General features: G+C 36.2%; 1 protein-coding gene across 2 annotated transcripts in view; it reads right to left on the bottom strand.

Moving 5' to 3' along the window:
• Positions 1–14933, bottom strand: part of LRBA (LPS responsive beige-like anchor protein) — a 533667-nt gene that overhangs the window by 410374 nt on the left and 108360 nt on the right. For both annotated transcript variants that reach the window (XM_080915741.1, XM_080915742.1), the window contains exons 23-29: positions 8315–9364; positions 7146–7324; positions 6043–6196; positions 5590–5770; positions 3799–3926; positions 3283–3390; positions 880–1039 (exon numbers count right to left, since the gene is read on the bottom strand). In XM_080915741.1, the coding sequence (XP_080771867.1) occupies positions 880–1039; positions 3283–3390; positions 3799–3926; positions 5590–5770; positions 6043–6196; positions 7146–7324; positions 8315–9364 (1960 nt within the window). The remainder of the gene's footprint in view (positions 1–879; positions 1040–3282; positions 3391–3798; positions 3927–5589; positions 5771–6042; positions 6197–7145; positions 7325–8314; positions 9365–14933) is intronic.

Here is a 14933-nt window from a genome sequence, read left to right as displayed (position 1 = left end):
ACTGGCCCCAGAGTGTTATTTTTAAAATACATGTCAGTAATAACTCTGTGCTCAACACTCCAATGACTGCTCATTTCTCTTAAAGAAAAAGTCCATAAACCATCTCTCCTGTCACGCCTGACATTTTATTTATTATCACTTTCATTGCCTTCTAAAATACCATAAAATTTGTCTATTAAAAAATATTTCTGTCTCCTCCTGCAAGAGATAAGCCCCAAGAAGGTGGAGCCTTTTCCTTCCTGTATGTTCAAATCTACTCGAATACAACGACCTAGTACAAACTGAATGAAAGCCTGTGGGGGGTGGGGGTTCCCCCTCCTCTCAGAGCAGGTAGTTCTGTAACTATCAAAGCTGTTTACCTAACTGTATGTCTGTAACTAAAACCTCCTTTTGTTTGATTGGTTGGTTTTTATTTTTGTTTTTCCAAGCAGGATTTCTTTTTCTGTGTAGCTCTGGCTGTCTTGGAACTCAAGAGGCTGACCTCACTCAGAGATCCACATGCCTCTGAGTTCTGGGATTAAGGACATGTGCCACCAGTACCTAGCTAAAAGCTACTTTTAGAACTATAGTGATTACTACTAATTGTTTAACAATTTCCTGGATGTGTTGTAAAAGACTGAATTACCACTCACAGCAAACACAAAACGTTTTCATCTTTAAAATAGACCACTTACACTGCAAAACACATCTCCCAATTGTAAATAATTATACAATATGTATAATTACATAAAATTGAAGAGTAACATAGTTAAAGTATTTTGCTCTTAGTAGATGCAATGCTATGGTATCACTTTACACAAAGTTTCCAGAATCAGTGTCTTAACCAGGTACCGCTTTGTTTGAACTTTGGGTACCAGAAAATAAAACATGGAGACTTACCAGGAAGTGATGCATCCCCATTATCACTACCAGTTTCCTTAAGAGACTGACTGTGCCTTTCATCCTGGGGCTCCAAAATGTCTCTATACTTTGAGACCATCAGAACAGAGATAAAGTACACAACAGCCAAAGCTAAGAATTGAGCTTGCTTGCTATCCTCCTGAGAAAAAAAACAAAAGCAACTGTTAGGCCACTGTTAACATTTTAATAATATTTCACATTACAATGTTTAAATATAAAAGGTGTTCACAAATCTTTTGATGTACACAGAAAATAATGTATCATTTATGTAATAATTGATTAGTAAACGTAAAAATTCTAAAATATATTTGAGCAAGGTCAAACATATTCTTGGCAATCGTAACATTAAATGAAACTGCACACAAGCACAGAAACAGAAAACCCAATCCAGCATTAAAATAACTGAGTGCTCAGTCTGAAGAGACGTGTGGTGCCATGCTTTAAGAGGCAACTCAAATAGTAATTGTCGCAATACAAAGGTAACTAGTTCTTTTTACTTTCATCCTAAAACTCCAAACATATAAACTTAATAATCTCAGAGCATTGTTGCACTACGATACCCAGGATGTCAGAATTAACATCCAGGAGAAGAGTAAAGTTATCAGAGAGAGGAAGGGATGGAAAAGGAACCTCCAGAATATTTTAAATATCACAGATAAATATAAATAGGACTAAACACAAATCATTTCCTCAAAGAAAAGGACAAGCTAAACTGAGACATAGAGGAAGCCACTTGCATGTGACTATCAGTGACCTCTATCCAGTGAAAGAAGATGTTACACACACATCATGTCTGGTAATGCCTCAGAAAAGGTTAACTTATTATTTTAAATTTAATAACATCAAATATACCTCTCAAACCTAAAATTACAAGGATGTGCAGTACATGGTAAGTTTCTGAGTCTGAAGATTTCTCCCAGCAAACCAGCACTTGCCCTAGGCCTCCTGCTCTGTTGCCGAGGAAATAGATGGAAACTTACAGAACAATTATCACCTCTGTTCTCATATTTAAAAAATTGCAAAAAATATTAACTACTGCAAGAAATTCTAGACACGAGTACATAAAAAAAATAGATATCAAACTGTCCCTTAACAGGTCTGCCTGAATCAGCTCTTAGACACATTTCCAGTATTTCTAGTAAGCTATTGCATTTTGTAGGTTTGCAGGTATGGGTTTCTTAGTCTTGGTAAGAAAGATAACTGCATATTTTTCCTTTTTAATTAAACATCCCTTTCCTGTCATGTATTATAACTACTGATGATGTGACCATTACGCAAATCATTTACTTGGTTTTCTTAGTTAGTTATTGACTACGTAGGCCTTACTAAATCCTTATTCATCTCATCAAATTACAAAAATACTTAACTTCCTTCCTCTACCTCTTTCTACCATGTGCCGGCTAGCCCAGTAAAAAGATCTAATGTTGTCATCTTCTTCACAGGGACTATAAATGCATCTGGTGCTGTGCTATTCAGTCAATATTCAGAAATCTCTGTGTGGTAACAACACTCCAAATCATAAACTTGTACTAAGACCTAGTCAAGAACACAAGAAGGCACTAAAATACCAGAGAAAGGACAAAAAATAATGTTCATAAAACTTCATATGAAGTTCATATTTAAAGTACCCCAATACAAAATATATAGTACTTACTTAAGATAATACTCGCAGTACTAAGGACATACAAATGATTATTTTAAGATTTATAATTTATAAGAGTTTAACATTTTTAACATCAAAATCTGCTAAAAACAAAATTATTTTATCTTTAAAAATTTTAAAAGACAGCGCAAGACATGTGACTACAGTCCCAGCTCTGAAGAGGCAGGAGCAACCGAGAGTTGAAAGCCAGCCTGAGCTACAAAAAACCCTACCTCAAAAATAAAACACAAATAAAGGCTTAAAATACCAATGAAACAAACATTTCATCATGTACCTTTTAATACATTTTAACAAACCCTTGAGGGAGAAGAGGACATTAAATATTCAGTAAGATAATATAGTTTTAGAAGATAGTACATTATTACATTAAGTGCAAAGATTCTGAAGGTTTGGATTCTGACTGTCATTTACTAGCAAGAGTGTCTGACCAGGCCAATAAGTACAGTGGAAGTTTTTGGATTTGCTGAGACATAAAGGAACAGGCAGTGTCCAGTGCTGTGTACATTGCTCTTTCACTCTGATGGACTAGCTCTGTTTACTCAGGTAACCCCTCTTACCATAACAAGATTTATATCCGTTCCAAGAAACCTGGTTTCTAGGCCTGCCTGTTGAACCAGTCGATTTCATTTCACAGAACTTCTTTCTACTTCGAGTACTTCAGGCCCAACAGGAAGCATGCACCGCCTAAGAGAATACTTGAAAGATCTATTTTAACTTACAATGTCCCTGAAAACAACTGCTCGAAGCCGATTAATGTCCATGTCTTGCAGGAGCCTGTCAAGATCTCTTACTGGAGATATACCACCAGTCACAATGTCCACTGGGCTCTGTTTGAGATAAAATAAATAATGATAATACACACTCACACATTAAACAATTTTTAAAAAAATAAATGGGCAGAGTAAATCATCAAAAAAGCATGTCATCACATGCTTTCTCCCCGTTTTTTTCATTTGTCCTTTCCTTGTGGGAGCTGAGTGTGGGGAGCAGAGAGTCACGTGGAGAAAGTATCATAGCGGCAGGGAAGCACTGAGAGAGCAGACAAGATTAAGTACGTGCAAATATTCACCGTGGATTTAAAACACAAACATTTGAACGTTAGACTGACACAAGAGTGACTATTTCAGAATTCACGTCAGATTGATTTAGCTTTATGTTAAAATGAGCAAACTGCTTAGGCTCTTAATTGTGGAATATAAATATTCTTTTGTGGAATCGGTGATTGCATATCTTACCTTTGCTGTGGATGTCCCCATGGGAATCAGACTATGTATTGTTCTCAAGCTTTTTGCTGTATCTCCTCTGGCTTTCAGCTGTGAGTGCTGCTGACACTCTAAACAATTCCTTACAGCCACTGCACACACTATAACATTTTTATTTAAATTGGGAAAGAAAAGAAAGTTATATTTAAGGGTACAGCACAGATATAAATCACCTTCCGTATGCAATTCCTGTTACAGTTCATTGAAAACATATTATCTTGAGCAAATTCCTAAAATGTCCCTTGACTATCAGCTAGTGGTTATTCACTAATTTTATCCTCTGTTATGGTTAAGATCTGGAAAAGCAGCTCTGCTAGCACTGCTGAGTCTTTGAATTTGATCCCTATCCTCGGCAGTAAACAATGTTTAGTAGCATATCTATGCCTGTAATTCCAGCACTTGGGGGAGGAGGGGGCAGGAGGACCACAAGTTCAAATGACATCTTCAACTACACACCAAGTTCAAAATAACCTCATCTTCATTGAATCCTGCTTCACAAAATGTCCTCCAGCCCACTCAAGAATGATCTGGGGAACAGAAATCACTTCAGGAATAGAGTGTTTGTCTCCTGTACTTCAAATGACTGAACCCGGAGTCTCACAGAGCTAGGCAACTACTTGGCATCTACTCTACCCCTGCAGTACACAGCCGGCGGGCTCAATTTAGAAATTCTTGTAAGTTTAAAGATGGAGCAGCCCTACACAGACAAATCTATATTTAGATTTCAACTGCACTAATTATGGTTTTCAATTTGAGATAATTTTCTAATTTTTTAATCTACAACTTCCTCTTGGACAACAGAACAAAAGACTTGTCATTGCAATATAAACATCAGCACTTGTGACAGAAGTTAAAAATAATAGCTTCTATCTGTAATGCACAATGTGAATTTTTAGTAATTTCTACAAATTGGTACACCAATTCCTTTAGAACATTATAAATCATCTAAAAGCTATGGCCAATGGCACTTCAAGTAAAAATTAACATGGTATAAAAATTCACTTATGACTATTTACTAGTTTCTAGTACTTCTTCCTGAAAAATGTAGGGAAATTTTTTACTAATTGACTGCTGCTGCTCTTATTTTTACAGATTACTGTTTTCATGAAGCCAAGATTCCTAAGGGTTTGCGTCCATGTCTTGGACCCTCTTTCCACACTATCTTCTCTACATAGCAAGTCAAATTAACAGATCTCAACAGTTACACCTACATAGGAAACCTCATGCAAAGAACAAGGAAATCTTAACCCTGAAGACTTGAACAGTCATTCTACGAATGCTTGCTTTCACTTAAATAGGAACTGCTTCCAGAATAACTGAGATTTAATGACTTTGATAAATACTTTAATAAACTATGTCAGCTTATTGCAATTAAAGTGTACTTGAATAATACCCACTGAGAACCTCCCTACGGAAGTGTGTTTGGAAAAGAAAAGAATCAGTATTTCATGGTACTCAGAAGACAATAGCCAAGATGAACAGACATGCTAAGATCTTCTACTAATTTATACTATCTAAATATCTCTATTCTAGCCCAAACAAAAGTTAGCAGAGAAGAGTGAATGTTAGAATCACCTTAGCAGCATGCTAATTATGCCCACCTCATAACCAAGTGTGTTAGCCACTACTATGTGCATGAAAATGCAGGCCCATGGCAACACGGTTAGCACACACCTCCCCAAAAATAAGAAAAACTTTACTTTAATGGGTGGATAACTGAAAATACTAAATGAAATTCTTAACTAATGGCTTTTAACAGTTTACCTAATCGGAGACACTGTCGCAGAATTCCTCCAGAGGACATATTTTTTTCAGCTTCAATTTCAGTGAAACCGAGAGAACTTGCGAATATAAGTACATCCACAAGGCTAATTAGCCTCTGAAGAAATGTCACTGAGGCTTCTATTGAAAGGCCTTGAGTAGGCTCAATATTCTCCAGCTCATGCTAAAATATAAAGTTTGATGATTACATCTACATTCACATGTACCAGACGCATTCCTCAGATTTCTAGATTTTTCAAGTTTAAGCTTTCTGGAAATCTACAACAGATGATTTCTATTTTCATCTTTAAAAAAAAAAACCAAGGTAATGAAAACACTTTCATCATATCCTTTACAAGTGAACTCATGCCTAATAAAGTACCATTCTTAATGAGCTTTTCATTCCTACAACACATCCACAGCATTCACGATGTCACCGTAGGGTGAGGTCCTTACCGTGGCCGATGTGGCAGCGGACAGCAATGGCAGTATACCCCCACAAGCCATGACCATATTGTCCATCACTTGAGAGATCAGATGAATTGTGTTGTGTACAAAGATGACATTATCACTGCTATTCACAAAGTCCATAACTGTCTTTGTGGAATGGCTGCCCAAAGATAAATTACATTTACTGATGAAGCTAGAGAAAGGAAATCAGAGTATACCACACACCTGCTTCAGAAAAGGCGGGAAGGCACACCTTCTCAGAACATGTAAGCTATTCTTGTTTTGCTAAAGCAGACACTACTCATTATACATTTGGACTAAAGAGTTAAATGAAATTATGCTTATTGAGAAATCACAGAAAAAAATAGAAGGCAAACAGCACTATATGTGCTATTTAAAATAAATTTTTATTAATACTTTCGCGCATAGTGGTATGAAATTCTCTTAAATGTGGTCTTAAGAGTAACTTACAAAAATCAACAAATTGGATTCTTTTAAAATTATAAATCACACCACGTAAAATAATAGAACCTATAAAGATTATTTGAATTGAATATATAAACAATGCTATACAAATCTCAACTACTTTTTGGCACTTAGAATAATTAAGCCCCATTGGAATAGCTACTATAACCTAGTTAATGCTACTCTAGAAAAAAATACTGTAACAAACTGAGCGATTCTTTTCTTTTTAAGATTTATTTATTTGTTTTATGTATATGAGTACACTGTAGCTGTCTTCAGACACACCAGAAGACGGTATGAGATCCCATTACAGATGGTTGTGAGCCACCATGTAGTTGCTGGAAATTGAACTCAGCACCTCTGGAAGAGCAGCCAGTGCTCTTAACCACTGAGCCATCTCTCCAGCCCCACTTTGAGCAATTCTTAGTACAGAAAATCTTAGATTTTACTGGGTTTGTAGTCCACAGATTTCACACATAAAATGGAGAATAAATGGTAATGTGATAAAATACTAATACAGAGTAATTTATATTCTGCTTTTTCAATCAAATGTCTGGGATAATACAAAATGTTTACATAAATTTCTTTTAAAACAGAGAATAAAATTCACATGTCTTCTATAATGAATATCTGAACAAACCAACCTTCTCCACATCTGTATATCTGTTTCTATGGAAAATAAGAGATCAGTGAGTAGACGCTGATGCATGTGAGACCACTTGAACTCAGGAATGCGAAACATGGTGGATCTGGAGTCCCTCCTTTGCTGGTCAACTGCATCTGGTGCTGTTCCTTGTCCTGGCTGTTCCTGTTGCCTTGATATCTAATACAGTAAAGGTTAAGAACTTATAAAGCAAGTTTAACTTCAAAAGAAGGCATTAGCAAAGAATTTAGTAGCTTCCCTGAAATGCATCTAACAAATATTCAAATTCTAATGCACTACAAAGTAAAATTAAATGAAACTTATCAATGAGTAATCTTACCACACATTTAAAGCAAAGTTATTATGGTACAATACTAATACCACAATCCAACAGTAAGTAGCATAGAGCCATGTTATTTTAGACACTGCCACTGTGTAGCATTTCACAAAGGAATCAAGCAGTTTTTAATTCTGAATATTAGCTAAGATGACAGTATTTATGATCCAGACAGTAACTAGGTCATTCTTCACTAGTTAAAATAAGAGTTAACAAAGGTCAACATAATGAAGAACAGACAAAACAACAACAACCAAAAGAAAAGGAGGAAATGAGAAACAGAGGTTAATGAAGGGGGGAGCGCAATAATGTGCACCCAACCCCTTGTATCACATGTCACTGTGAAATACGGATAAAAAAGAAAGCTGTGCCTCCCGATCAGACTCTCCTCACAGTCACAGCCATGCCTTGGTAATTCCATAGCCCCAGGTTTAACCAGAGAAGGAATGTGCTAAAACTGTTTTAGCTGAAGAATAAAAAGCAAGTATTGCCTATCGTTGCTTTATAAACTAAATTTATGTCAAATTTGAAGGTAAAAGTGGTAATGTTTGGTGATGTGTGCTAAAATAATAAAGCTGCCATTTAATAAACCTACATTGGGGCTAAGAGTATCATTCACTGGTAGAGTATTTACATGGCATATTTAATCCTCGGTATCACTAAAAATGAATGAATGAATGAATGAATGAATGAATGGTCATAAATTCAGACTGCCAAATATTATAAAACCATTTGAAACATAAAATTTACATATAGACTATGTACCTACAACTATTATATACTTAGGCAAACATGCATGAATATATTTTCTGAAAGACAGTATCTATGTTTACCTCAAGCCCATGTCGTTGAGGCTGTGGTGCTTCTGTGCTCCTACTGGCCTTCAATTCAAACCTCTCGGTATCTGAAGCAACACTAGAAACATCCAGCTTGGCAATCTTTTGCTCAGCAGTGGCAGGAGCCTCTGGGACATTATCAGCACAATCACTAACTGACTCGGTTTCCCCAGCACTGTGAGTTGCGTTCGCCCCTTCGTCTGGTATCTCATCACTGTGTGACTGTACAGTTGTCTGAGGAACAGGAACTTCTGGTGAGGTAGCTAAAGACCCTGCTGTGGCCACAGTTGGGAACCTAGACTCTTTAGAGTCTCCAGTTTCAGGATCATTAGGAATTTTGGTGATAGGTGCTTTCTCTTGAACTTCACAGCTGTTGCCACACACATCTGGCTTTTCTCTGCCTTCAGAGGCAGCTACAGACAAAGTCTCACCTAGGAGCTCTGTGGGCACACTAACTTCTTCAGCTGGGCTGCCTTCTACCTTCAGTTCCACATAATCATCGTCTTCGTCGTCCTCTACTCCAGACTTTTCCAGTAACTCTGGCATCTCTGCAGCATCTTGTTCTGAGGGAGAAGGTATGGAAGCACTCACTTCACTGCTGGTCTCTGCATCTTTGCCTGGTTCCAGAGAATCAGAGGTAAGAGCTACTGGCTCTGCTGCATCAGAAGATGCTTCACATGAACCCTTTGTTTCATCCACAGTTGTTTCCAGAATGGCAGTTTGATTCAGTAACTCTCGACTTTCTTGCTCCAATTTCTTTTCATCACCAGATATATCGGGTGTCTGAAGTTCAAGGTTGGATGCAGAATCTATGGAACTTGCCTTCCCGATACTTGAGTTCTCATCACTATTTCTAGTGAAATGAGGAGAGATGGGGGAATCCTTCCGATCTGAGTGCTGGGGCCCCACTGAAACATCAACATCCCTGGTAACACCAGCGCCTTCTGGAACCAGACCTGAAGAACACGGCCCTATTTCCTCTTCACCTTTTCCCTGCTCTTCCCTAAATATATTGGCAAGATTCTCCTTGTGTATTTCAAAAGTAACCTATAAGAAATACATATAATCAGTTAAGAAATATATTTGCATTTATTAAATTTATCTATTTATTTACATTACAACCCAATATCAGCCCTTTCTCTCCTCCAAATACATGAGCACCATTTACAAAACATAACATTAAAATTCTTTCAATTTCAGGTTTAATACCACGAAAGCCTATTTGTCATCAAAAGAAAGGTCTTAAATAAATTTAAATAAATTAGTTATTCTTGATATTGTAGAAGCTCTAAATACTGTAAGCTTCAAACACTTATTTGCGCTTAGCTAATGAATAAAAGCTATTTCAAACCTTCCCCCAAAGGTCAACTATTGCTTTCAAGGTTTAAACTCATTATAAATGTTGTCTCTTTCTTTTGATTCACATTTTTTTCTGTGCAACAAAAAAGCTGGAGCCGTTATAAGAAAGAACATCATATCAAATAATTTGGAACCCCCCCCCAAGTATGTACAAATATACTCCTCCTACTGTTATGTTAAACTGGAGACAGAGTTATTAAGGAAAAAAGTTACCACCACAGGTAAGAAAGCATATACCTTCCCGATGTGAAACGCTCGTAAAAAAAATCTAAGTTTGGTTGTGTTACTAATTTCCCCTTAATTTATTCCAATAGTCTAAAAGCCAAGTGGTAATTAAACAATTATCACTGTTGTTATCTTTTATATGCTGTTTTTCTAAAGGTATTTGTGACTTAAAACTGATAATTCACAATTAATGACCAGATATTGTTCTAAATTACCGAGCTAAAAGACTGCTCATTAATCTTCACAATCATTTGATTGCTAATCTATAGCTGTTTGTAATGTTCGGAAAGCACTTCTATGAACTCCCTGTTACAGATACTCATGTGCTATTAACAGCAACATTTTTTTGCCATCACTTGCAACTTATTTGGCACTCAAATATATGAACTAGGAGATAAAAGAGAAATTAATCAATACATTAACATTATCTTATTATTTCATATATTAAGAATGCTTAACTTCTAAAATTTTACACTTTTTAAAAATTATCATGCATGTTTAGCAATTAACTTTGCTTTAAATGAATGTATCTTTTCATACAACACTTGGTGAATAGGACATCATAGTTTCTAATTTGTATGTTAACAATGTTTTCAATGCAACTGCATAAGATAACATTATTAATGTGTATCAGTGAAAAGATTAACTACTAAAGAAAAGATCTTTTAGAAGATGACAGAAGAGCATTCAACAATCACACATAGCAGCAGATATAATAGTAAAATCTAATTATCAATACCTATTGACTAACCTTATACAAAGCACTTATCCAAATTTATACTCAAAACTAACTTCTCTACTAGTAGAGTTTTCTGTTAAGACAGCAAACATATGGTATATGCTATCTCGGGGCAACTACAAAAGTGAATATATTATGAAAACATTACAGGCCTAATAGAAAAAGAAAATATCCCATAAGAAAACCAAGTGATACACACAAAAAGCACTGTACATTCATTCACTCATTCATACAATGAACAAAAAGCGATTCTGGAATAAATTTTCATGGCTCAACTATAAAAAGAATACAGTATAAAAAGGTTTTTCTACCACCATCAACTTCAAGTGTAAAAAATCCTATAACAATCAAGCAATTAATCAACTATTAATTTTTCATGTATCATTCCAAACCATTGTTTTACACTTACATACAGGTATAAATTCTTACTCTATTTTTAATACAAATGTAGCAAATACAACTAACATTTTTTCATATATTTTACCTGATTATTCTTGGTGAATTAGCTCAAAATATTACTAAATTCTTTTTATAATAAGCTGGTTCAGAATCTTTATAATTCTAAAGTATTTTTTATAGATTTTCTGTGAGATGCTTGACCATGGCTTTTGGACACAGATACACTGTATGGTCTTTTCCTATCGATTTCTAACTTGGGATACTACCTTTAGTTTTTGCCTTTTTCCTTCGGTATATAAAAAATGTGTTTGATTTTTTTTTAACAAATATTGCTTGTGGTTGATAGAGTTCAGTGTACTCTATCAAAAACATAATGCTTGACGCATCTTACGTATTTTGAGCTGAGAAACTGAGAAATGGCAGTATATGAAGGACTTCTGAACTTACCCTCCCATGTCTTAAGAAATAAGCCATGAAACTCAAGGCATGGCCCCAAGAGGTACCCTCCCTGTAATGGGAGGAAAAGAATAACTTGATTTCCACAAAGAGCAGATATAGGGAGGTATATAAATTTCTGACAGTTGGTAATTAAAGTTCATGCCTCTTTACCTTATCTTTCCACAATGGTCCCCTCTTTGTCTAATACAACGTTAAAGCAGCACATTTAATGGTTTCATTGGTTATTCATATCCTTAAGAAAGGTGCCATACTGAGAAGCATCTAAGGAAGTGCTCTACATCCTTAGTCATCAGGGAAATGCAAATCAAAACAACCCTGAGATTCCACCTCATACCAGTCAGAATGGCTAAGATCAAAAACTCAGATGACAGCAGATGCTGGCGAGAACGGGAAGAAAGAGGAACACTTCTCCACTGCTGGTGGGGTTGTAAACTGATGCAATCACTCTGGAAATCAGTCTGGCGGTTCCTCAGAAAATTGGACATAGTATTACCTGAAGACCCAGTTATTCCACTTCTGGGCATACACCCCAGAGAAACTCCCACATATAGCAAAGACACATGCACCACAATTTCATAGCAGCCCTATTTATAATAGCCAGAAGCTGCAAAGAACCCAGATGTCCTTCAGTAGATGAACAGATAGAAAAATTGTAGTATACTTACACAATGGAGTACTACTCAGTTATCAGAAACAATGACTTTATGAAATTCTTAAGAAAATGGATACATCTAGAGAATATCATCCTGAGTAAGGTAACCCAGTCACAAAAGAACAGACATAATATGCAGTCACTGATAATTGGATACTAACCCCAGAAAGCTCTGAACACCCCAGAAACAACTCACAAATTATATGATGTTCAAGAAAAACAAAGGCCAAAAAAAAAAAAAAAAATTATGTTTGTTCCTTACACACCAAGAAAACTTTGACTATTTCCAGGTTACATCTTGTTTTGCATGTACTTTATGCTCATTGTAACTAGTAAGATCTTAATGCATACTATCAAACCTTTAAAAAAATCAAGTACTGACAAAAATGTATTCATACACTTTTATGCAAAAGTGCTTTTAAAATCTGTACATTTATCTCTGTTTTTTAAAATAAAGTTGTTCAATTAAAAAGAAATGAACGAAGGAAGGAAGGAAGGAAGGAAGGAAGGAAGGAAGGAAGGAAGGAAGGAAAGAGAGAGAGAAGAAAGAAAGAAAAAAAAAGAAAGAAAGAAAGAAAGAAAGAAAGAAAGAAAGAAAGAAAGAAAGAAAGAAAGAAAGAAGGAAGCCATAATGGCACAAAAGCTGTAGGAAAAACTAACCACTCTCTGACTGGATTTAAAGCCCATTCCATAAGATTGAATCTATGCCTGACTGCTCAGGTGGCCAAGAATCTGAGGCTCAGACAGGCTGGAGAAAACCAAACACTTGTTTTGCTAAAGAATATAGCAGCATATTGATTCCTAACCTGCTATACACATAAATCAGTCCTCACTCAACTTTCAACTGAGAAACTCTTTCTGGAGTAGATGGTAACTAATATACAGACCCACAACTGGGCAGTGTGCTGAGAGTGAGAGACGCTGGAACACTGCATTGTAAATGGCCTGTCTTCATCAAACCCTTCCTCTCAGGACTCAAGGAATGAGGCAAAGAGGAAGTATAAGGTTGTAACAGCCAGGAGGGAAGAAGGGCGGTAAGGAAACACAGCCTTCTAATACAGCAGTACGGACACACAGATAAGCTCACAAGGACATTGGCAGCAAGCACAAAGCCCTGGGCCAGGCCGGTTCCCACTGCTGAGAAGGCAAGTGGACACAAGTCCACATTCCTAACCCAGAAGCTACCACCAAGTGACACCCACTTGCAAAGACTTCATGAACATGCGAACCACGCTGGCCATGTCCAAGAGTAGATGGCCATCTTTTAATTTGTTTTTGTCTTATAATGCTTTGTTTGGCTATTATTTTATTTTACAGTTCTTTTGTTATATGTCACAGTTTCTGATTATGTGATTTTTATGGTGTGTGTGTGTGTGTGTGTGTGTGTATACATGTTTCTCAAGCATTTTCTTTGTTGTAAACAGAAGGTGTGGAGTTGGACATGTGAATCTGGGGAGACATCAGGGAGAAGAAACTGTATATATTGTATGTTGTATAAGAAAAATTATTTTCAATGAAAACAAAGAAAAAAAGGGAAAATGTCCGCCTAAGCTATACAGGAACTCTGTCACTTAACAATAAAAGTAAAAGCTAGGGCTGCTGTCCTAAAAGTGTGAGTTCGTGCAATACTCACTAACCTGCTTTACCCTAGCACTGCATAAGCAGCAGCCCAAAGGTCCTAATCATCTTTACTACTATAATAAAAAATAATCGTTAATTTTATTTTTCCCTTCTATAAAAGTAAGAGTCTTTTCTCTTATAATATATCCTGATTACAGTTTCCCTTCCCTGAACTCTTCCCAGTTCCTCCCCTCTCATCGGACCTGTCTCTAGTCAGAAATAAAAATAGTCTTCTAAGTGATAACAACAAAAGATAACAAACAAAATATAAGAAAAGACAGTAACTATCACATCGAGGTTGGACAAGGCAAACCAACAGAAGGAAAGTGTCAAGAGAAGACCCAAGAATGGCCATACCTCCCTGAATGTACCTGATCTCCTGGGATCAATTTAATTTTCTTGAAAAATATAAACATGTGCTTACATGCAAATCTATAATATAAATTACTAAAAATTTTAGTGAACACTTTACTGTAACTAATAAAACATTCATTAAAATAGAGAAACTCTGGAGACCCTAGAGCAATGTATCCCATGAGAAAATAAGTATATAAAGGAAGTGCACACACACAGAACATCACTGCTTAGCAATTACACACATGGATCACGGGGCCTGAAGTTCCTACCTAAATACTAATATTGTCGTGTGAGAACATATGGACACTGAGTGTCTTTGTGCTTCTAGTGTACATACATTTAGAGTACATTCTAATTTTCCTGTTATTTTTAAGTTTTAAAAGAAATAAGAGATCGCTTTTCGGCCTTTTGGCTAAGATCAAGTGTAGTGTCTGTTCTTATCAGTTTAATATCTGATACGTCCTCTATCCGAGGACAATATATTAAATGGATTTTTGGAACTAGGAGTTGGAATAGGAGCTTGCTCCGTCCACTCCACGCATCGACCTGGTATTGCAGTACCTCCAGGAACGGTGCACCCCTCTCGGGGAATAATACTGGTTAAATATAAGACTTATGCTTGTGCTGATTTCTTTATTGAAGATTTGTTCTGTATGTTATATTTCGTATAAGTAACTTGCTCTTGTCTGCTGGTACCGGATACAAAGTATGAGTTGAGTTTGGTTAAGGTTCGTAGCCTTATATTTATTTTATTTATGCAGAACATCTTCATAGAAAAACATGTTCTCTAGCCTTGATGTTGAAGG

Source organism: Micromys minutus (assembly GCF_963924665.1).
Source record: "Micromys minutus genome assembly, chromosome: 4".
NCBI lineage: Eukaryota > Metazoa > Chordata > Mammalia > Rodentia > Muridae > Micromys > Micromys minutus.
This window is presented reverse-complemented; position numbering and strand designations above follow the sequence as displayed.